The following is a 25151-nucleotide window of genomic DNA, read 5'->3' as shown; positions in this document are numbered from 1 at the left end:
GATATCATGTTATGGCTGAAAAGGCATTGATAAGGCCACATTTGGAGTAGTGCGTACAATTCTGGTCACCCTGCCATTGGAAGGATGTTATTAAACTGAAAAAGGGACAAAAAAGATCTACAAGGATTTTACGGAAACTGCGAAGTTTGAGTTATAAGGAGAGGCTGAATATGCTGGGACTTTTTTCCCTGGAACATTGGAACCTGAGGAGAAACCTTGTAGAGGTTTATAAAGTAATGGGAGGGGCATAGATAAGGTGAGTAGCCAAGGCCTTTTCCCCACGGTAGGGGAGTCCAAAAAGAGAAGGCATATGTATAAGGTGAGAGGGGAAAAAGAAACCTTAGGGGCAGCTTTTCACAGAGCGTGCTACATATCTGGAACAAGCTGCCAGTTGAAGTGATAGAGGTGAGTATAATTACAACATCTAAAAGACATTTGGACAGGTACGTGGATAGGAAATGCTTAGAGGAATATGGGCCAAATGCAGGCAAATGGGACTAGTCCACTTTTGGAAGCCAAGTTGTCACAGAAAAGTTGGACCAAAGGGTCTGTTTCTGTGCTGTGTGCCTCTATGACTGTATGACTTGTGGACCGAATCAAACAGCATGTCATTTCAGTAGTTTGCAATGGGCAGAGTTTTGATTCTACTCAGCCAAACTATATTTGCAGAACTCAGAACATGTTGCCTACCATTAGATATGATTCCACAATTGGCTACACTTCCCAAATAATTTCAATTGTGCTAATATTTACACCAAAAACCAATTTCAGAATACCAAGCTGGTTCTCAATGTGCCTGACCTATAGTCACTTGCTGGAAGCTACATACATTCATATGCAGGGCCTAGTCCAAAGAGAACATCACGATGTATTATGCCTTTTTCAATTAAACAAAGCTGCTAGGCACTCATTCTGGGAGGTATTTCCCAATTGCCATGGCCTGACCAACCAAAGTTGACTTGCCTGATTTGAATTTAAACAAAATCTTGAAGGTTAACTGTTTCCTGTTTCATCTTCCATGCCAACACCTTGACCAAACAGAGTCCATTTGCCAACTCAGTCTATGCTTCCCGCTGCCTTGGGAAAGCAGTCAAAATAATCAAAGAGCCCTCCCACCCCGGTTATACTCTCTTCCGCACACTTCCATTGGGCAGCAGATACAAAACATGTACCAACAGATTTAAGAACAACTTCTACCCCACTGTTATCAGATTTATGAATGGACCTCTCAATGTGTTAGAGTTGATCTTTGTCTGCATTTTCTCTGTAGATGTAACAATGTATTCTGCAATCTGTTCTAATACCCTGATGTAAGACCATAAGACCATGAGACATAGGAGTGGAAGTAAGGCCAATTGGCCCATCGAGTCCACTCTGCCATTTAAATCATGGCTGATGGACATTTCAACTCCACTTCCCTGCATTCTCCCCATAGCCCTTAATTCCTTCTGAGATCAAGAATTTGTCGATCTCTGCCTTGGAAGCATCCAACATCCCGGCCTCCACTGCACTCCATGGCAATGAATTCCATAAACCCACCACTCTCTGGCTGAAGAAATGTCGTCTCAATTCAGTTTTAAATTTACCCCCTCTAATTTTAAGGCTGTGCCCATGGGTCCTAGTCTCTCTGCCTAACGGAAACAACTTCCCAGCGTACACCCCTTCTAAGCCATACATTATCTTGTAAGTTTCTATTAGATCTCCCCTCAACCTCAAACTCTAATGAGTACAATCCCAGGATCCTTAGCCGTTCATCATACGTTAAACCTACCATTCCAGCGATCATCCGTGTGAATCTCTGCTAGACACGCTGCAGGGCTAGTATGTCCTTCCTGAGGTGTGGGGCCCAAAAGTAGACAGTATTCTAAATGGGGCCTAACTAGAGCTTTATAAAGCCTCAGAAGCACATCGCTGCTTTTATATTCCAACCCTCTTGAGATAAACGACAACATTACATTCGCTTTTTTAATCACGGACTCTACCTGCAAGTTAACTTTTAGAGAATCCTGGACCAACACTCCCAGATCCCTTTGTACTTCTGCTTTACGAATTTTCTCACCATTTAGAAAATAGTCCATGCCTGTATTCTTTTTTCCAAAGTGCAAAACCTCACATATGCTCACATTGAATTTCATCAGCCATTTCCTGGACCACTCTCCTAAACTGTCTAAATCTTTCTGCAGCTTCCCCACCTCCCCAGTACTACCTGCCTTTCCACCTATCTTCGTATCATCAGCAAACTTCACCAGAATGCCCCCGGTCCCTTCATCCAGATCATTAATATACAAGGTGAACAGCTACAGCCCCAACACTGAACCCTGCAGGACACCACTCGTCACCGGTTGCCATTACGAAAAAGAGCCTTTTATCCCAACTCTCTGCCTTCTGTCAGACAGCCAATCCTCAATCCAAGCCAGGAGCTCACCTCGAACACCATGGGCCCTCACCTTGCTCAGCAGCCTCCCGTGAGGCACTGTATCAAAGGCCTTTTGGAAGTCTAGATAGATTACATCCACTGGGTTTCCCTGGTCTAATGTACTTGTTACCTCTTCAAAGAATTCTAACAGGTTTGTCAGGCACGACCTTCCCTTACTAAATCCATGCTGACTTGTTCTAATCTGACCCTGCACTTCCAGGAATTTAGAAATCTCATCCTTGACAATGGATTCAAGAATTTTACCAACTACTGAGGTTGGGCTAATCGGCCTATAATTTTCCATCTTTTGCCTTGATCCTTTCTTAAACAAGGGGGTTACAACAGCAATTTTCCAGTCATCTGGGACTTTCCCTGACTCCAGTGACTTTTGAAAGATCACAACCAAAGCCTCTGCTATTTCTTCAGACACCTCCCTCAGAACTCTAGGATGTAGCTCATCGGGGCCAAGAGATTTATCAATTTTTAGACCTTTTAGCTTTTCTAGCACTTCCTCTTTTGTAATGCCTATCATACTCAACTGTGCCCCCTGGCTCTCCCTAATTGTTGGCATATTACTCATGTCTTCCACTGTGAAGACTGATGCAAAGTACTTATTAAGTTCTTCAGCTATTTCTTTATCTCCCATTACTAGCATTCCAGCATTAATTTGGAGCAGCCCAATATCTACTTTTGCCTCTCGTTTGTTTCTTATGTATTGAAAGAAGCTTTTACTATCATTTCTAATATTACTAGCTAGCCTACCTTCATATTTGATCTTCTCCTTCCTTATTGCTCTCTTTGTTATCCTCTGCTTGTTTTTGTAGCCTTCCTAATCTTCTGATTTCAGTGTTCTTGGCCACTTTATAGGCTGTCTCTTTTTCTTTGATATATTTCCTGACTTCCTTTGTCAGCCATGGCTGTCTAATCCCACCCCGGATAATCTTTCTTTTCTTTGGGATGAACCTCTGTACTGTGTCCTCAATTACACCCAGAAACTCTTGCCATTGTTGCTCTACTGTCTTCCCCGCTAGGCTCTGCTTCCAGTCAATTTTCGTCAGTTCCTCTCTCATGCCCCTGTAATTACCTTTATTTAACTGTAACACCATTACATCCGATTTTGCCTTCTCTTTTTCAAACTGCAGACCGAACTCCACCATATTATGATCGCTGCCTCCTAAGTGTTCCCTTACTTTAAGGTCTTTTATAAAGTCTGGCTCATTACATAGCACTAAGTCCAGAATAGCCTGGTCCCTTGTGGGCTCCATCACAAGCTGTTCCAAAAAGCCACCCTGCAGACATTCCATGAATTCCCTTTCTTTGGATCCACCGGCAACATTATTCTCCCAACCCACCTGCATATTGAAGTCCCCCATGATCACCATGACCTTGCCTTTCTGACATGCCCTATCTATTTCTCGGTGCATCCTGCGCCCCTGGTCCTGATCACTGTTAGGAGGTCTGTACATAACTCCCATTATAGTTTTTTTGCCTTTGTGGTTCCTCAACTCCACCCACACAGACTCCACATTCCCTGACCCTATGTCAATCAGTGCTGTAGATTTAATTTCATTCTTAACTAACAAGGCAAACCCACCCCCTGTCTTTTCGATATGTTGTGAATCCTTGGATGTTTAACTGCCAGTCCTAAACTCCCTGCAACCATGTCTCTGTGATGCCTATCACATCATAATCATTCAAGGGGATTTGTGCTGTTAATTCATCTACTTTGTTGCGAATACTACGAGCATTTAGATAAAATGCCTTAATGCTAACTTTCTCATCATTATTAGAGAGATTGGAAATCCTAAGATGTCTTAAGCTATCCTTCATTTTTGCTGTATTCCTGGTCTGCCTCGAGCTTAAACCCACCTGTACGCATGCTATCCTGTTGCTAATCTTTCCATTTAACTCCATACTCCCTGTCTCTTTCACTTTCCCTTCCCCCCCCCGACTCAGAAGTTTAAAGTCCTACTAACCACCCTATTTATCCTTTTCGCTAGAACACTGGCTCCAGATCGGTTCAGGTGGAGACCGTCCCAATGGTACAGATTCACCCCCCCCGCCAGGGTCCAAAACTGATGCCAATGCCCCATGAAATGGAATCCCTCTTTCCCACACCAATCCCTTAGCCACGTGTATACTTCCCTAACTTTCTTTTCCCTATGCCAGTTAGCACGTGGCATGTACTTACATAAAGCATGACTTGCCTGGTTAGCATGCAAAACAACACTTTTCACTGTATCTTGGTACGTGACAATAATAAGTCAAATCAAAACAAATTAGCACCCTCTTCTCATTCAGTATAAATTATTGTTTCCTTGAAATTTGATATTCATGTAGTTATAGAATCAAGAACATAGAACAATACAGTGCAGGAACAGGCCCTTTGGCCTTCCAAGCCTGCGCCAACATATTTTGCCCTTCCACACTAAAACTGTCTTCTCTTACAGGATCTGTATCCCTCTATTCCCCTCCTATTCTTGTATTGGTCCAGGTGCATTTTGAATGTTGCTGTTGCGTCTGCTTTTGCCACCTCCTCTGGCAGCGTGTTCCAGGCACTCACCACCCTTTGTGTGAAAGACTTGTCTCGCACATCTCTTTTAAATGACCCCCACTCTGCACCTTGAACCTGAATCCCCTAGTAATTGACCTCTCCACCCTGGGAAGAAACCTCATACTTTCCCCTCCATCCATGTCATTCCCAATCTTATAAACTTCTATCAGGCCACCCCTTAACTTCCTGCATTCTACTGAAAGCAAACCCAGTCTAGCCAAGCCCCATACCAGGCAACATCCTGGTGAATCTTTTCTGTATATTCTCCAAAGCATCCACATCCTTTTGGTAGCATGGTGACTAGAACTGTCTGCAGTATTCCAAGTGTGGCCTAACTAAAGGTCGACAAAGCTGCAGATTAACTGCCTATCCTTTATACTCAGTACCCCTTCCAGTGAAGGAAAGCATACCGTAAGCCTTTTTTACTACCTTATCTGGCTGCTCTACCACCTTCAGCAATCTGTGGACCTGCATACCCAGATCCCACTGCATATCAGTATTCCTAAGGGCTCTGCCATTCACTGAGCAATTTCCACTTGTACTTGACCTGTCGAAACGCATTACCTCATTGAGGTTGGTCAGCTCGCCGAGCTGGTTTGTTGTTCCGCAGACGTTTCGTTACCATGCTTGGTAACATCCTCAGTGCAGCCTCTGATGAAGCGTCGGTGTGTTTTCCCACCTGGTTTTTAAACTCTGGAATCCGTTGAGCTGGATTGCCTCACTTCCAGTTTTCCTTCATAGAACTCCACCCCACATACACTCTACTATATGTTTGTTAATGGCTTTCTTCGTGGAGTGCCAGGCTTCCAGGCATTCTCGTGCTTGTCTCTGCCTAGCTTGCCCTAGGCTCTTGGTGGTGTCTCAGTCGAAGTGGTGGTTCTCCTTGTCCATGTGGATTGAGATGAGTGAGTATTGGTTGTGACTTTTTGTAGCCAGTTGGTGTTTATGTACTCTTGTTGTTAGTCTCCTTCCTGTTTGTCGGATGTAGTGTTTCTCACAGTCTCTGCAGGGGATCTTATAGATGACATTGGTCCTGTCCATGGTGGGGAGTGGGTCTTTAGTTCGGGTGAGCAATTGTCGTAGGGTTGATGTGAGCTTGTGTGCCCCTCAGTGGTCATAGGAGTCTTGTGGTGAGTTCCAATGTGTTCCCGATATAGGGTGGTGTGATGAATGTGTCGGGACGTGTAGTATCTTCCTGATGTTGTTCATGTAGGCATCTTCTGACCCAGTTTTTTTGGATACTCATTATCCTTGTAAATGTGGACGAGATATTCTTCTTCCTCAAGGCATAGTGCTGTGTTGCTGCAGTGTGTTGTTGCCTGTTTAAATAGTGTGCACATGCATTGCCTCATATTTATAAAATTCATCTGCCACTTTTCTGCTCATATATTCTATATCCTGCAGTATCCTCTGACAATCCTCTTCACTATCTGCAACTTGGCCAATCTTTGTGTTATTCACAAACTTGCTAATTAAACCAGCCATGTTTTCCTCCAAATCATTTATGCAGACTACGAACAGCAGAGATCGCAGCACTGATTCCTATGGAACACCACTAATCACAACTCTCCATTCCAAACAGAATCTTTCCACCAATACTTTCCGCCTCCTATGACTAAGCCAGTTATGTATCCATCTTACCGGCTCACCCCGATACCATGTAACTTCATGTTTTGTACCAGTCTGCCGTGAGGGACTTTGTCAAAGGCTTTACTGAACTCCATGTAGACAACATCAACCACTTTTCCCTCATCAACGATCTTTGTCACTACCTCAAAAAACTTAGAGTCACAGGCCACACAAACAGACCCTTCGGTCTGCATCCACCATTTCCTTTGGCAGTTCATTCATTCATTCGTTTCCTCTTGTGGAAAAAAATGCCCCTCGGGTCCCTTTTAAGTCTTTTTCCTCTCACCTTAAAAAACTATGCGAGATAACAAGGTGTAGAGCTGGATGAACACGGCAGGCCAAGCAGCATCTTGGGAGCAGAAAAGCTGATGTTTCGGGCCGAGAGCCTAGGCCCGAAACTTCAACTTTTCAGCTCCTCTGATGCTGCTTTGCCTGCTGTGTTCATCCAGCTCTACACCTTGTTATCTCAGATTCTCCAGCATCTGCAGTTTCTATTATCTCTTTAAAAAAAATGCCCCTGGTTTTGAACTCCCCCCCCCCCCCCCCCCCCCCCAACCCTACAGAAAAGACCTTGGTTATTCACCTTATCTGTAATCCTGATGATTTTATAAACCTCTTTGAGGTCTCCCCTCAACGTCCTATGCTGCAATGAGAAAGGTCTTAGCCTATCCATAACTCAAAGAGAAAGGTAGAATGGATGGAGTGGGAATGACAGTTGGAGCAATAAGGCTGAACAAATTACCAAACGGTTATACAGAATAAATTTTAAAACAACTTTCATGGAACATGTGTCACTGGTAATATACCTAATTGCTGTTAAACTGATTTAAACTGCCATTTCAGAGAGTAGTGAGGAGTCATTCACATTGGTTGGGTCTGATGTCATATATAGGTGTGACTGGCTAAGGACAGCAAATTTCCTTCCCTAAAGGATATCGGTGAACCAGGTGGATTTTGAGCCAGCAATGTCCAAATCCTGTTCTGTTCTGATGAGTGCAAGACAACAGAATTTGGCGGCATGTCTCTTTTATCAGCAATAATAATATTTGCTTAATTTAAATTAAAGTGATACCCTGTGTTAGTATACTTTTATGTGGTACCAGGCATGCTTTATGAGCTTAATAGTAAGGAGAGTTAAAGCAGAAAATAATTGTCATATCCTTTCATCTCCTTGTTTGGAAATGGCTAACACAGGTCATTGGTTATACTTCTTTTTTATTTAGATTAGATTCCCTACAGTGTGGAAACAGGCCCTTTCGCCCAACAAGTCCACACCGCCCCTTGAAGCATCCCACCCAGACCCATCCTCCTATAACCCACACACCCCTGAGCACTACGGGCATTTTAACATGGCCAATCCACCTAGCTTGTAAATCTTTGGACTGTGGGAGGAAATCAGAGCACCCGGAGGAAACCCACGCAGACACAGGGAGAACGTGCAAACTCCACACAGAGTCGCCCGAGGTGGGAATCGAATCTGGGTCCCTAGTGCTGTGAGGCTGCAGTGCTAACCACTGAGCCACTGTGCCACCCATTTATATATGGCTATGTACTGAAACAATGTCTTTCCAGTGAGATGTCTGATATCTCTTAACCTGTTGTATTCTTCCGTTAAACAGACTAATAGGCCAATTGTCAGGTGAACTAATAGCTGTGTGTGTGTAACTGAAAGAGATGGACTATAACTCTAATCTGTTATCGTTCGAAGGGTATTTCCTGTTTACAACATGTGAATGGTGCCTCAGCATTTAGCTGTTGAATCACCTCACAGGCAAGAATCTCCACAAATGCTATTCAATTGTGAAATTGTTGCTTTGCCAAAGAATGAGAGAGAATTTGAACCTTATTCGAAACATAAGCATAAAGCTCAAGTGATATTATCCAAGTTCCAGGAATATATTTTTCAGTATAAATGTGAAATTGTTCCATTTGTTTGTTTTTCTAATATATGTTGAAATTATTATTCGTACACTTTATGGTTTTTAGTACTCAAATGTTCCTCCTAACATCTAGAATGAGTAAAAGGAAGCTAATTCTTCTTATTCTTAAATTGTGTAATTACGACTAATACAAGATCATCTCCATGAAACGTTATGTTGCACACTTAATCCCTGTTGATAATTGATAAATTTATTACTTGCATTCAGACATATGTATAAAAAAAGGTGTAGAGGAAGGAACATAACACTTAGAAGCAATCACGTCTTTAAATAGGAATATTATTAGGAAATTGCCCAAGTTTTGAAGATAAATACAAATGCTTGCTGATAATGTAGTTGTTGTTAGAAGTTTGCACCACTTTCTAAGGTGCACAGCAAGTTTTCTCTTTGTGCTTATTTCTCTTAACAGTTTACTTATGGGATCATAGAACTGTTCAGTCTAACTTATCAATGTTGACCAGATATCGTAAATTAATCTAGTCCCATTTGCCAGCAGTTGGCCCATATCCCTCCAAACCCTTCCTGTTCATCTACCCATCCAGATGCCTTTTAAATGTTGTAATTGTACCAGTCTCCACCACTTCCTCTGGCACCTCATTCCATACACGCACCACCGTCTGTGTTAAAATGTTGCCCCTTAGGTCCCTTTTAAATTTTTCCCATCTCACCTTAAACCCTTTAGTTTTGGACTCCCCCACCTTTGGGAAATGACCTTGACTATTCACCCTATCCATTCCCCTCATGGTTTAATAAACCTCTATAAGGTCACCCCTCAGCCTCCAATGCTTCAGGAAAAATAGCCCCAGCCTATTCAGCCTCTCCCTGTAGCTCAAACCCTGCAACCCTGGCAGCATCCTTGTATATCTTTTCTGAATCCTATAGCACGGAGACCAGAATCGAACGCAGTATCCTAACCAGTGTTCTGTACAACCACAACATGATCTCGGTAACACACTGCTTTTAGCTAGTTCAGCATTGAACCAATAAAATTTTTGATGCTAATAAAACCACATTGGGCCTACTTTTTTGGGCACTTTCATGGAGGCTGTCTCTCCATGAGCCCTAGCGAATTATCCTACACAATCCTCCACTGCTCATTTCATTACACATGCACATCACTGGTGTTGTGTTCACAGTATTGTACACTCAAGCATAGCAGAAATACTTTTGTAGGATTTGTGCTGTCTGTACCATATTTAAAAGCCGGAGTTGCATCTGATCCATCACTGCCAGCCTGTGGGAGGGAAATAAAAATGGAAAGCTTCTGAGGACACATAGGTAGCATGGATGACAGTGCATTATAACTATTAGCTCACATTCATAAATTGTTATTTTATGTTATTATCTATCTGGCTGTCCTTGTACAGGAGTGAAGCTACATAGGCTACCCATCCTTAGCACTGTACCATTTGTGAACCCTGTCAAAGGGAATGCTACTCTTTTCTCAGTGCCCAGCGTAGCTTTATAACTTCTCGTTGTTCAATGCGACAGTACCACATGCTGGGAAACCTGTTGAAACTGTTCATTTTTATTGAACAACAGCAAAAGTCAATGGATGACTACTGCATCATACTCACATCTCTCGAAAGCTGGTGTCAGTTAAGTCTGATCTGGCTTGTTGTGCCCAACACTGCACCATTCTATCATGGAGAAGGTGATGTTCCTCCTGAACAATGTCCCCATCCTCCTTCTTGGGAGAAGGATGCTGTGTTCTCAGTTGATCAGCATCCCTGATACCCCTACATCGCTTGTTCCAATTGTGCAGAGCACAGCATGCAAGGATAATGCAGCACATTTTGTCTGAACTGTACTATAAGGCTCTGTCACACCAATCTAAGCATCAAAACCTCATTTTCAGGAGGCCTAATAATCTTGATGGAAAAGTAAGCAGCATTGCATCTGCACTCAGCCTCAGTCGTGAGATTTGTGTGAGAATCATTACCACGGTTAACGGAAGGGGATCAGATGCCTTCCACTGGTCACACCATTGGAAGGCATCCGGTCCTCGAAACAAAGCAGAAATCTGAGATCTCAAAAATACAAGCATCATGGCAACTTCCAGAGTCACTGGTGCAGACTTCTAGGCTGTGAGGTGTCATCACAGTTGAATTATATGTTGATGAAATGGAACCCTGTCATGAAAACTGCTGCATAATGATATGGTGTTTTCAACATGACCTATGCACAGTCTCTAGTGCAGTGAACCTGGAGAAAACAATCTACGTTGTATATCGTACAGCTGTCCTTGTCATGGAGAAACAAAGTAAAGCAGTGTGATCTGGCACAAATTGCCTTGGCAATAGGCTTGATACACTCGTGGGTTCAGGATTGAGGAACCCACATGGGTCCCTAATGGATCCTTGGAAGCAGTCAGTTGCATGAATATTTAGTGCAGTCGTTGCTTCGATGATCACTGGGATAGGATGGCCATCATGGAAATGGCATTGAGGATGGTAGACTCTGGGCCTCCTGTACTTCCTCTCCTTTCTGAGGGAACCTTCAGCTGTGACTTTTTCATGTGGAGACTGTTCGGCAGCCACTAGAGGTTGCTACTGGTGCAGAGCTTGCTGGTGTGTTTGATTTGTTCCTGTGCACTTTCACATAATCACAGCAGCATCGACAATAACCCTGGTCTTGGCATGTCACATTGATCACAGTTCCACGGAACCAGTGTGCGAAATATCAGAAACCGAGCAGATCATTATTTAATGTGGGTAGTCAGCATTCACATCTTACACAAATAATAGTTTCTCATAATCCTCGATACAGTGGGGCATGGAAAATTCTGACAGGGAGGGCTATGGAATGTCCTGATAGAGATTTTTGATATAGTGAACCTCATTCCAATGTATGCAGCACAAGACATGACATATAAACAGTAGGAGCTTGTAAATACAGTAGGATTACTGAAAACCTGATACTTCCACCCCACACCGCAGCCTGAGAAAGGCAGTTTGGGTTTTTGAGGAGTGTATTGGCTGATGCTCCCAATTCAAAATGAGAGGAAATTACCTTCATGCCCTTGTGCAGCCTGAGACTTTAGATTGCCTTTGAAAATGGTGGCCCTAATGTGCCATCTTTGGTGCTGGCGGTGATTACTTAGGCTTCGCAGGGATGACTGTGATCAATCTGCAGTTACCAATGACATGGCTAAGGTTGCTTGTGACCTGGATTTGTATCCCACATAGTTGGACATATGCAGGGCACTTTACCCTGTACTGCAGTGCCATCACCTACATGTAGAGTCTGCTGCTCAGACAGAAAGAACAATTATTCCATCTAAGCCAGCTGTGGTCACAACCATTTTCTGTTTCGAATGAGTGTCTGCAATTTAGATGAAGGTGGAAGGAAATCACGTCACACTTCACGCATGAGTTACTGGTTCGGTCTGTTAATCTCACCCTGTCCCTCCACGCGCCCCCCCCCCCCCTTACACACACACACAAAGCTTCATGTTCCTTTCTTCCTTGCACTCCCTGGCACTGCCTCAGTTCTTAGTTTCCATATGATCCTATACAGCTCCTCGAATTATAGCTACATCTTCCAACGTCACCTTCTGTTTCCAGTCCTCAAGCTTAGCTAATCTATAATTGCGGTGCTGCATTGGCTCGCTCATCAAAGTCAGGATCGTGATAATCAGCCCCCCTCCTAATCCCACTGTACCCTAAATCCTGTAATGCACCATCACTTCCCCCCATAGTTGATCCCATAACCATTTTTGTTCCCATTATGTTGGTTCTAATCTACACTTTGGCTTCTCCAGCTTCCCTACCACGACGATTGCCCCGATCTACCCCCTGACTCTGAGTGAGCAGGCCCCCAGGACTAACCAAGGGCCACCCCCTGACCAGATTGGATGGACAGCCCCCACCTAATGGATGACCAGACCCTGACTAAAATGAGGTACACCAACATTTCCACTCCTTGATTGATTGCAGCTGACAAGCTGCCTTGGCTTTGTGCCTCCACTAAATGGTATAAGGCGAGGCAGAAGAATTTTAAGCCTTTATGTTCCAAATGAGGTGACAAAGCCCAAAAAAGGCAAATCAAGGCAGAGCTGACCTGAGCAGGCACATCTTAGGTGAGAGCTAAGAGAGCAAGCCAAGACCTGTGAAATACATCCTGTACCAATGCATGAGATGGGTGCCATCCCTGCACGCACAGCACTTTGATTACAACATTACGATGCAAGGTGGTGGTGAGCTCATAAATGCAGCATTGAAGTGGAGAACTGTACTATTTGTTAGTCAGAAATATGCCATGATATGGTGAGGCTGGTATGTGACCAGTGTCAACCTTCAGGGGGTGCAGAGTCACTGCCCATTGAGCGTACCCTGAGATGTTGGGCACTGTTGGTTGACGTGGAGCCCCAGAATTGCAAACAGTGATCTGGAGCCACGATTGCCTATTCAGTCACTCATGTCAGGAATTGTCACTGTCCAGATTCACGAGTGAAACAACTGCAAACTTTGTATGAATAAGGTGAGATTAGGCATTCATGAAATGTAAATGTTTACAAATAGCCCTCTTGTTGCTCAATGTCATGACTCTCATCTCACCACTGGGTGGAAAGTTAAACGTTTTTTTCTTGACATAGTGACTGTTATTTTTCTGACCTTGCCATTTTTCCCAATTAACTCACCCATTGCTCACACATTTCTAGGGCTGGGAAAATTCAGCTCAATATTGCTTTCTTGATATTAATAATAATGTTCAGCCTGTTGTTAAATTTTGGGTTAAAGAAATTAAAATCATTGTGCATTGCATTAGAGGAAATAGTTATGAAAACAAGTAATACTGCTGTATTCAACATTATTTACTTTAATGTGTTTTCTATAGTTCTTTGGTATTAATTTTCAGTATTAAACATAATTCAGTAGAATTTATCTCCCAAGCATAAAAAACATCACTAATTTTAATAATAGAAGCTTGTGGTATGATGTATATTTCCCTCAGTACTATGGAAATGAGAAAGCCTTCATTAATATGAATAATCATGGCTATACATTAACCTTCAAATAAATGAGTCAACAATTCAACTGCAACAGTTTTGCGAAATCACTGAGGGATTATTCTGTCCTTTTTACTTCTGGGTCTAGACAGGTGAGGTGCTGATCAGTAATAAATGAATCTAATTAATATGCATTTAAAGGGTTGCTATCCATGGTGTATCTCCTTTACACAAAACTGGCTTTACTACAATTATGGAATAATCTCATTCTGCTCAAAGCATGTGAATGGCTGCTTTGAGAAATAGAACTCTCTCATTGAAAGGACAAGAAATGTCATCTGTTCAAAATGTGATTAAATGAGGACGAAGGAAACTTTTTCTGTAGTGCATCTTAAGCTGAGATGTACCAAGGAACGTTTTAAAATGGAACACGCTATAGCTATAAGTTTTTATGGATTTCTGTTTAACCTGATTCCCACAAGAAGACCCAAACCATACTACTTCCCCTCTAAATTGGAAGAACTTGGTTTTGGATGCATATTTGATTTTACCATGGTGTTCCAATAACACATTCAGATGATCACAACTGTTATCATTCTCTCTACTGAGTTGGTGTTTCAAAATGTTTGTGGTGTTTTTGTAGCTTGACACACACTTGATGGAATGTCCAGAAGCTGAAGTGGAATGTAGCTACAAAAAATATGGTTGCCAAGTCAGGGTAAGCAACAATATTAATTTTAAAATCACCAATATTCTGTACTTAAAATCATAAAACAATGCATAATTTTGACATTTTTTTACAGGAAAAGCGGCGGATGATAAGGGAACACGAATATTCTAATTTAAATGAACATTTGTTGCTCGTTGTTAAAATCAATACTAAATTAGAAGAACAGGTAATGCTTCCTGAAAAGCACTTGCATGTTTTTTGCTACCAATTTCTTTTGATGTCAGTAATTTCTGATATTGTCATGCTCTGGCCTGCTTCTAGGCTCCCTCTGCAATCCTTCCAGAGGTTAGGCCTCCTAGAGTTTCCTGAGAACTATGATGCTTAGCTCTTAGGACAATGTTTCAAAAGCTCAAAAACTTACACTTCCTTTTTGACCTGCGCAAACACCCCCAATGTTTGCAGTTCCAGGAATCCTCCACTCAGAGGTCTCTGATCTCAAAACAGCTTTGCTCAAATACAGAGGACAATTCCTTATTAATGAATCCACTGTTCACAGACCTCTGTATTTGTCCCGGCTGTAAAATTTGATCATGTCACAGATTACCCGAAAGGGTTGAAGATCACAGGCAATTTTATTGAGAAAAGACAGTTCAAATACAGTACATAACCAGAATAGAGACAGCAGACGTGTAACCTGTAACCTCTGAGAACAGTTTACCAGTCCAGATTCAGAGGGACTGGGGTGGCAAGGCTGCGGAATTTAATCTGTGCTGTCTGCTATAATACTCTCTTCCTTTTTGGTTGATGTGAGCAGGGTGAGATATTAAACAGAAAAGTAGCATGGATCCATCTCAGGGCTGTGCTGAGCAAGGTGCTGAAGTGAAGTCAACATTGACAAACCTCTGGGAACTCTCCTCCACTTCTTTTGGGAGAGAAATGGCCTTTGTGAGGAAAATGTCACCTATTAACTTTGCTCTGTATCAGCTCAAGCAGACTGCTGAGGAGTTGCCCTCAATTAACTTACAATTGTCTAAGCAGGAACAAAAACAAAGTTGCTGGAAAAGCTCAACAGGTCTGGCAATGTCTGTGAAGGAACAGAGTTAATGTTTCGGGTCTAGTGAGCCTTCCTCAGAACCGGACCCGAAATGTTAACTGTTTTTTTCCTTCACAGATGCTGCCAGACCAGCTTTTCCAGTAAGTTCTGTTTTTGTTCTTGATTTACACCATCCGCGGTTCTTTCAGTTTTTAACTCTCTAAGCAGTATCGTTTTTATGTTACATTTCCAGAAAACCTTTTAGGAGTCATCCCAGAGCTCATGATCATCTAGTGATTTCAGACACCAAATGTCCTTAAAGTATTTCTCTTCTCTGCGTCAATGACACATGGGGCGTTTCTCCTCAATTTGATTCTACTGGAACAGAAAAGCCAGAAGCTATAAACATGAGGGGGCACCGCTCCACATCATGTAAGGCTGATGAGGAGAATCTGCTGCTCCTACTGTCTTCCATTGGTGTACGGGGAGGATTTAAAAGTTGAAAATTAACCTGTTTGACCATGTTTTGAACTCCCTCTTCTGTGCCCATCAGTTCTGGAGTGGAACTTGAACCTGGAGCTTTAGACTCAGAAATAGGAACTTACTTACTGTGCCTCAAAATCTCCTCCTGAGAGCATTCCCAGATCCCCATTTCAGTACCACCATGATCTCCACTGCTTTTCTCATGCTTTCAGAACTTAGGGCCAACATGAATGGAAATAAATTAATGACCCAGCCAATACTACTTGGTAAAGTGAATTATGCGTTCTCATATAGTCTCTGATTAATTGTAAGTAGCAGTATTAAGTACCACTTGGTAAACACGGCTGCGCATTTAGGTGTATGGTGCTCATTTATAGGCACCACTCTTAGAAATCCAAAATGGCATCTGCAGTACTTACACATGTATGGGGTAAGTCAAGCCAAACACCATATTGGCAAAGGCATTGGTGTTTGTGAGGAAAGTTCCCATCAGACTGGGCAGTTCACATCATCAGGCAGCTTGTAACACTGATTTGATATCAGTGTTGCCAGCTTGGAGTTCAGTAATCAAGCTAATGCCTTTTTTTGCTCTTGCACGGTTGAATATGCAATTAGTAACAGGAAGGAAACCTTGCTTCACTAGCAGTGCCGTTTTAAGGCATCATGAACTACTTAAAAATAGTTTCTGGTTTATTTCCATTGGCTGTTGTGATTGTATAAGTGTTGGACACTTTCTAGCTTTTTTAAAGTTGCTAAATTCTACAGGGACCTCTGTGGCAGGTGGTGTCTGTAAAGTTTTGTGAGTTCTGCTGGATGTAAAAATTCTAAACCACAAACCACTTACTCCCACACATGGGTGAACTAGTAGTCATCTTCCTCTGAGGATAAACTGAGGGCATGCAGACCAGAACAGGCTACAATAAGAACCAGAAGAAGGTGAGAAGGGGTCACTACACAACATCCAGTATATTCAGGAAGCAACTTGTCTGGACCTCGGCAAGGAACCATACATGAGATATTAGCAATTGAATGAGGACATCCTCACTGAAATCTATCAATGGCTGTGTCCACATCTGCAGCCTCAGAGCAGGGTGACGGTTGCACAACCAGTGTCTGTGAAGGGGTCCGTGGCCACAATATCTTTGCACTGCGGTCCTTACAAGTATCACGTACCTCCATTCTGAGGCAGCCCACTGTGCTGGCTGCATTTGAATCATCACAACAAACCTACTAGCGAGTAGACAGTGAAGGCTGCCCTTTGACAACATGACTGATGACTCCAGTGTGCAATCCAATCACCCTTGCAGTGTGGAAATCATGAAAGGTTTGCTTTTGTACAAAATGAGATGGAGCAGACCTGGATCCTGCTGAAACAGCGAGCGGACTTAGTGCAACTGATGTGTGTTCAACCGACCACTTGAAGAACCAGTGAACCTGTATTGCTCCTAAGGAGGAAGCCCAACTGAATTTAAATGCCTTTCAAGAATTTAGCTGGCCAATGTCCTGTCTTCCCAGGAATCAGAACTTTGGAGGCAGAAATCAGACCCATTGTTAGCTGCTGGTCAATCTGAGGAGTGCCCTGGACGAGGTCAGTAGTACTCTGCAGAGTGTGTGCCAAATTCTGTGATGGTCTTCTGTGTGTTAAAACATCTCATCATCATGAGGGCTCAGCCCTTCCTGCTGACTATACAGAGAGTAGCTGAGGACCAGAGGAGGCTGTGGAGAAAGATAGAGGAGGTGAACTGCACAACCTCATTTTATCTATGAGCAATCCATCTGACTATGGACTCTCTCACCCTAACCTTAGTTCCTCATTCCCCAAACTCACCGTCTCTCTGTCTGTATCATTGTTGTGTTCACAATGCAAAGCAATAAATCCAAAAGAAACATTCCAAACCAAATTTAGAAATCAAACCATGTCAAAACGGCATACAAACACCTATCAATCATCCCATGCATTCCCTTTGTCTTTGTCTTCTGGATCTATTTTTCCCGTCCTTGAGCTCAACCCAGTGGCCACAGCATGCTGGCTGGGAGCTGCTGAGTTTCAGTGGCGGACACTGCAGAGAGAAGGTGAACAGTTGAGCCCAGAAAGCCTGGTTTCAGACCGCACTGTTTCAGCAGAGCTGACGGGCTGACAGGCAAGGGCTTTGGCAAACAAATGATACTGCCATCCTAAGGGAAGACAGCAAGTCTTTACAGAGACTGTGCCTTACGGAAACATTGCTAGTCCCTGGCAGCACCTCAGCCATTCTGGCATTGTGTCGAAGGACAAAGCTGGACTCCTGCTGAAACGCTCTTGACACAGTAACCCACAGTCACGCTGACAACTATTCAGACTTGTAGGGTAGCAAGCAAACCTTCAGCTTTAGTTAACACACACAAAGGATGGTCTCTTCTTTGGCTGCGGTGAAAGTTGAGGCATCACAGCTACAAGACATTCTGTCATGGTTAGGTCCAGAGGTGTGCTAATGAGTTCACCACCAGTTTCATGCTGCAAGCTCTGTGCTAAGCCTTATGTAACTGGGTCCCTCTGTGTTTTTTTTGTATCCAGCAGCAGGATTTCTGACAGAGGGAGACAGTAAGGACTGCAGATACTGGAAGCTAGAGTCAATAAATGTGGAGCTGGAAAAGCACAGCAGGTCAAACGGCATTTGTGGAGCAAGACCGTCAATGTTTCTGGCCAAAACGTTGACTTTCCTGCTCCTAAGATGCTGTTTGACAAGGCTTTCTGACGGGCCTGTCAAAGCAGCAAGTGTTATATTGTGCACACCATTTAACATTCTTCTGTAGCCCACCCCATCAAAATGTTCATCTCGGTCTCTGTGGTAGACTTCAGGGGAACCCACCCAGTGGTGTAGCGATGCAACATTTACCCTGGCCAATAGAGGCCACTTGTACTCAGTTCCTCTTCAGAACTTTATATTGCATCAATTCTATCTGCCACTTTTACAGGCAATGCCAGTATGTGCTCTATAAATGAAGTTATGGTATTCTTCTCATCATTGTTGCTGTTCCACCTGATATTCCAATGGCTGCACTTCCTGAGTATTCGAAAAGTAAGAAAGCTGAGCATTAAAAGTTGTGGTGAGAGGCAATGTTGGAGAAAGTAAGAATTGCTTACTTACACTCTCTACAGCTTATAATCAGAAGAGAGAGTATTTTTGGATTGGGGTGGGCAGTAGTTGGGGATATAGTAAGGGAGAAGGAGAAGTAGGTGTAATATTACTGTCATCTTCTATAGTTTTGACGACACCCACTCCAAGCACCATCTCCTGCCCGGCAGTAAGGACAGGCCTCTTGTCCACACTTTTTAATTTGCTTTGTTTCCAGTTGTGCACCATTTTTGTCTGCGAGAGAGGGAGAGGATTGTCCGTGAGTGTGGTGCAATCTGCCTGTGTGTTGTGGCTGTCAGCTGTGTAGATGTGATGTGGGTGTGAAGCTTGCAGCAGTGCTAAGTGTTTGAGGGTGCGGGAAGCCGTGATTGTTAGGTACGAGTTCTGTTGTTACAGATTATTAGTAGGTGAGCAGTATGTGAGATTGAGACCCAGTTGGTTGGACGTGGCATTTGAAGACAAATGCACTGGCTTTCACTACTCATGAGAGGTCATTGAACTTTATGCAGCTGTGTACAGGCACTTGGAGTTGACTCCTGGCATTGTCCAGCACTGCTGTCTGGCCCAACTGTCTTCCAATATCTGAGAATCCTCTAGCACACTCTCTTCCCTATGTTATGCCATTATTCAGTCCGTTTTTTATGTCAGGGCGCCTTATGGAAGAACATTTAGCTCTTGTGTTCCAGCACAAGGCACCTTCTTGTCACAAGAAGCGGACCAACTTTACTCGCTGTAGGCTAACTTCAGCCTTGCCCCTCTCAATTTTGGTTCCCTCTGCTGAGGTGTAAAGCAACTCAACAGTGAATTTAGTTTTAGCTGCGCACTACAAGCTTGGTACTAAATGGGCAGCAAAAAACTTGGCATGTTGACTACGTCACATTGATGGCATGAATGGCAATGATGCATTGTGAGTCCCCTGTTATGGGTTTTCCAATTTAGCATGCATGCTATTGTAATAGTGCTTCAGAAAGAAAGGATTTGCATTTATATGACAGCTTTCAGTCCTTTGAAAGTTTCAAAGAACTTAAAGCTGATAAATTATTTTTGGAGTGTAGTTATTGTAGTTACAAAGGCAAATTGCACTCATTAATCTAAAGTATTTTGCCTTAATATTGTCACCTTGATAGTGTAATTTGTATTCATCTTCTAGAATCCATCCATTACACTGTTTGTTTGGAAACAGTATTAAATCTGCAGAGGTATTCCAGAGATGTAAATAGTTGAGGGGATTCACTCAGATCAAAATCTTTCATTTTGGGCAATTTACAGAATCATTTCACACAATGCTCTTATCTGCTGTGTTGTAGAAAATCCTGGAAAATTTATTCCAGGCAAATCGCACATTCTGCATGTACAATCAAAATTGAAATATAGGTAACTACACTAGGTGTGTGTACGTTTACAGAGGGTTGAAAAGAATTTTTGCTCAATTCTACAGTTGGCCCATTTGCAGTATTTCCTGATGTTGTTAAGTTTTATTCAAACTTTCCTTTATTTCTTAATGCTAGATTTTAGATCTAAAAAACATTTTATGTGAAAGGAATCAAGCCATCACTCAATTACAAGAACAGATCAGCAAACTTGACATTGAGATGAAACAATTAAATGGGCACATTTCCAGAAATGATGACGAAGTTGCAAAGACACAGGTAAAAAATTTCTCTGTGTTGAATTGTCATAGATCAGCATCTTTGTAAATAGTGCCGTGTAACCTAAGTTGTTATGTAAGTATCTCTGATTTGGTCATTAGTGACTGATGAGGTCATAGCCTGGGCAATATAGATGTGAACTAACTTGTGGAAAATAAATAAAATTCCACAGACATTCCACATTAAAACCAGGTTCTCCATACTGGATGTTAAAAATGCTTATTTCAATGAATCCGAGTATTGGTAATAAGGGTAACAGTCATTTTTAAATATCCTCTATTACTTCTTTCCTCATTTTACCTTTTTTATTGTTGTCCTTTTAAAATCAACAGCTCTCTGCAAAAGAAAAAGCATGATATTTTACTTGTTTTATTGTTTTTGTTTTACTTTATGAGAGAGAAGAACAGTTCTTTCTAAATAAAACTGTTCAATTAGAATAACAATAACAGAATCAATAATCAGTCATAATGACCTGGTTTTTCCAATGGCCTGACAGTGGTTATTCCAATGTAGATGAAGATTGCAAATGGGGAACCTGTGGAATCCCCATCTTGGCACACCCCAAAAAAAATTACTTGGGAAATTGAAGATTCCCAATGGATAATCCCCATATGCCTGGGACACTCTGAAAAATCTTCATTTAACTCAGACAATTTAGAGAGTTTTGATGAAATTAAGTAAATAGTTCCTCAGGAAATGTTAGACTATTAAATATGTAGTCTAACTGTGAGTAACTATTCAACTGAACCCATACTTACCTCCGACACCCTCAACTACACCTCAGCCAGACCTCTTACACAACCCATGACCTGACCACCACCCCTTCCCCACTTTACCCCAACCCCACTTCCCAGTGGCTGGACACCTCTTCTCTTAGCTCCAAACCTGACCAAACCCTCACCTCTTCTACCCTCACCTTGCAGGACCCAATATCCCCCACCTTCCCACTGTAGACCTGATCTTCCTTACCTTACTCTGCACCTAACCGCACTTTCCCTGCCCAATGGGACTGATCCTCTGTCTTTCTACACCCGACTCCCCCCTCATCCTCCAGTCCCTTGTTCTGGCACCTACCCTGAAATGGTATTACTTGGTTACTGTAAAGTTGTAATACTGCTGTGCTAATTGTCTACTCTTTCTTGATCTATTTTGTTCTAATTGTTATGTCAACACACTGTTGTTTAAAACAGAAAATGCTAGCTGGGCATACTGACAAAATAATAAGCATTGAGCAGCAATCACAACAACTTGGTCGAAGATTCAGTGAAGAAGGGAAAAGTGAAATCTCAGCCCTAAAGGAAATCATCAAAGTATTAAAAGAAAAAGTGGAATGTGCTGAAAATAGCATTGCATCATTAGGTCTGTGTTTCTTCCAACTTTCTTTCCCTTGTCATTTTGTATTTTTTTAAAATTTAATGTGAATTTGGCAAAGTTTAATCAATTTTAAGGACAAAATGGAGCTAAACTACTCCAAAATTTGCTTAAATTGATCCTACTGGAAAATTAAACTCACAATCCACGGGGGTAGACCGTAATGACAAGGAGTGGGTTTTGTACAAAAAGTTTGTTTTTTGCCTCATCACACAGCGGTTCAAAAGCATAAAATGTAATAACAAAAGTTGATTGAGAGAAGATGCTATTTCTGTCCCTTTTAAATATTGCTAATTCCAACGCAGTTAAGGAGATTATGTTACAACAAAAACTTTACAGGTCAATCAGCATCTGCGTAACAAAGTTAAGTTAATGTTGTCAGTGCAGTGACATTTCTCCAGAAGATAGAGTCAGACAGCACAGAAACGGACCCTTTGGTCTGACTCATCCATGCCAACCAAGTTTCCCAAACCAATCCAGCCACAACCTAACAACAACAACCTAGCCACAACAACCTAACCCTCCCTCCACTGACCCCTTCACCCGCTTCCAACACAAGTCCTCCTCCTGGACACCACCCCCAGGCCTCCTACCCTCCCTCGACCTCTTCATCTCTAACTGCCATCGAGACATTAACCGCCTCAACCTTTCCACCCCTCTCACCCACTCCAACCTCTCCCCTGCAGAACGGGCAGCCCTCCGCTCCCTCCGCTCCAACCCCAACCTCACCATCAAACCCGCAGACAAGGGAGGCACAGTGGTAGAATGGTGCACTGACCTCTACATCGCTGAGGCCAAATGCCAACTCTCCGACACCACCTCCTACCGCCCCCTCGATCATGACCCCACACCCGAGCACCAAACCATCATCTCCAACACCATTCATGACCTCATCACCTCAGGGGACCTTCCACCCACAGCCTCCAACCTCATTGTTCCCCAACCCCGCAAGGCCCGTTTCTATCTCCTTCCCAAAATCCACAAACCCTCCTGCCCTGGTCGACCCATCGTCTCAGCCTGTTCCTGCCCCACCGAACTCCTCTCCACCTATCTGGACTCTATTTTCTCCCCTTTGGTCCAGGAACTCCCTACCTACGTCCGTAACACCACCCACGCCCTCGATCTCCTCCAGGACTTCCAATTCCCTGGCCCCCAACACCTCATTTTCACCATGGACGTCCAGTCCCTATAAACCTGCATTCCGCATGCAGATGGCCTCAAAGCCCTCCGCTTCTTCCTGTCCTGCAAGCCCGACCAGTCCACCTCCACCGACACCCTCATCCGCCTAGCCGAACTCATCCTCACCCTCAACAACTTCTCTTTCGATTCCTCCCACTTCCTACAGACTAAGGGGGTGGCCATGGGCACCTGCATGGGCCCCAGCTATGCCTGCCTCTTTGTAGGTTACATGGAACAGTCCCTCTTCCGCACCTACACAGGCCCCAAACCCCACCTCTTCCTCCGTTACATTGATGACTGTATCGGCGCTGCCTCTTGCTCCCCAGAGGAGCTCGAACAGTTCATCCACTTCACCAACACCTCCCACCCCAATCTTCAGTTCACCTGGGCCATCTCCAGCACATCCCTCACCTTCCTGGATCTCTCAGTCTCCATCTCAGGCAACCAGCTTGCAACTGATGTCCATTTCAAGCCCTTTCTCTCCGCAGATGCTGCCAGCCCTGTTGAGTTTCTCCCGCCATTTCTGTTTTTGTTTCAGATTTTCAGCATCTGCAGTTCTTTGTTTTATTTAGGTAGAGTGTGCTTCTTTCTAACTCAAGAGATTACAGCCTATGTAACACATCTAAAATGCAGCAAATGGATTAATTAATGACAAACTTGAGACCCTAAATTTGGTGTTTCAAATTTCAGAGGTCCAAAGAAAACATACATTGTCTGGTATTCCTGGGCTGTTGTGAGATTTTGATCCTGATACATTTGGCTTTTGAAAGGCCCTGAGTTCTCTGTGACTCTGGGTGTGTCAGAACATTCTGTTCTGCCACTGAATTAAATTGTGACTAATCTCTATTCCTATTTTGGTTCCATATTTGATATTCTTATGTAACACCATCTACCATTCTTGGTCTTTAAAATTTCAGTTATCCTAGCATCCAGTCTTTTGGAGGAGATAGTTTAAGATTCTAACATGTGGGAAAAATAAGTTCCTGATTTTTATCCTGAAATCTCTGTCTTTAAATTTAAGATTGAACTCTCAAGTTATGGGTTTATGCATCTGAGGAAGTGATTTAACCATATTTATTGTTTTAGATTCCTTGATTGTTTAAGTGCTGCGATGCAGGATCTTTTGATCCTCTTGGCTTTCTCATTCTTTCATTCCTGTAAACCCTGACAGTGTACTTTCTTGCTTTCTCAGTCCAATTGAATTGCTAATACAGCAACCATTTTTATAACATATTGCAGAAACTGAATCAGTCTGTATTAGAATCTATTTGATTTGTTTTTGAAATTCTGAATATAATTTTGATAGTTATTAATAACCAAAATATATGTAGTATTGCAGCTAATAATACTTTGAAATTTGGCAACATTTTAAAGGTAAAAGTTGGATTGTATTTTGCATTTTTTTTTACTTTAGCCACTTTTGAACCCTGCCTGAAGCAACATGAATCATTACTAAATGCTCATAAGAAGCTTCTGGAGAAGAATAATGAAAGATTTCGAGTTATTGAAGCTACTGGCTACAATGGTAAACTGATTTGGAAGATCAACAATTACAGAGCAAGGAAGCAGGAAGCAGCAGAGGGACGTACTCCTTCTCTTTTCAGCCAGCCCTTTTACACTAGTCGCTGTGGATATAGGTTATGTGCTAGAGCATACTTGAACGGAGATGGCACAGGCAAAGGAACACACTTATCGTTGTTTTTTGTGGTTATGAAAGGTGATTATGACTCTCTCTTGGTGTGGCCATTCAAGCAAAAAGTCACCCTCTTACTGCTTGACCAGGGTCCAAAGAAAAACCATATTGTAGAACTCTTTAAAGCTGATGCCAGCAGCACTAGCTTTCAAAGACCAACTTCTGAAATGAATATTGCATCTGGATGTCCAAAGTTTGTGTCTCACACTATGCTTGAAAGTGGGAAAACCGCAACATTTATCAAAGATGATACATTATTTATCAAAGTTGTTGTAGATTTATCTGATCTTGAAGATCTATAAAAGGATTTCCAAAAATTTATAGCTATTTATGTAATTCAGGGAAGACATTTGCACAATAATTGAAGAAGTTAATCTACATTTTTCACTATTGAGAACTAGGAATGATTAGAAGTTATATTTGTAATTTTTGTGAATATTTCTATTTTTGTATTAAACACTCATTCG

At 42.6% G+C, this 25151-nt stretch overlaps 1 protein-coding gene across 5 annotated transcripts in view; it reads left to right on the top strand.

The window, feature by feature from the left end:
- The window catches only part of LOC125455057 (TNF receptor-associated factor 5-like), a 72469-nt gene extending 47318 nt beyond the window's left edge, over positions 1 to 25151 (top strand). For all 5 annotated transcript variants that reach the window (XM_059648586.1, XM_059648585.1, XM_048536576.2 and 2 more), the window contains 5 exons: positions 14134 to 14208; positions 14294 to 14386; positions 20301 to 20441; positions 21632 to 21800; positions 24406 to 25151. In XM_059648586.1, coding sequence (XP_059504569.1) covers positions 14134 to 14208; positions 14294 to 14386; positions 20301 to 20441; positions 21632 to 21800; positions 24406 to 24986 — 1059 coding nt within the window. In that variant the 3' untranslated portion in view covers positions 24987 to 25151. The remainder of the gene's footprint in view (positions 1 to 14133; positions 14209 to 14293; positions 14387 to 20300; positions 20442 to 21631; positions 21801 to 24405) is intronic.

The sequence above is a fragment of the Stegostoma tigrinum genome, chromosome 9 (assembly GCF_030684315.1).
Source record: "Stegostoma tigrinum isolate sSteTig4 chromosome 9, sSteTig4.hap1, whole genome shotgun sequence".
NCBI classification, from domain to species: Eukaryota; Metazoa; Chordata; class Chondrichthyes; order Orectolobiformes; family Stegostomatidae; genus Stegostoma; species Stegostoma tigrinum.
Note: the sequence above shows the minus strand (reverse complement) of the source record. Positions and strands in the feature narration are given on the sequence as shown.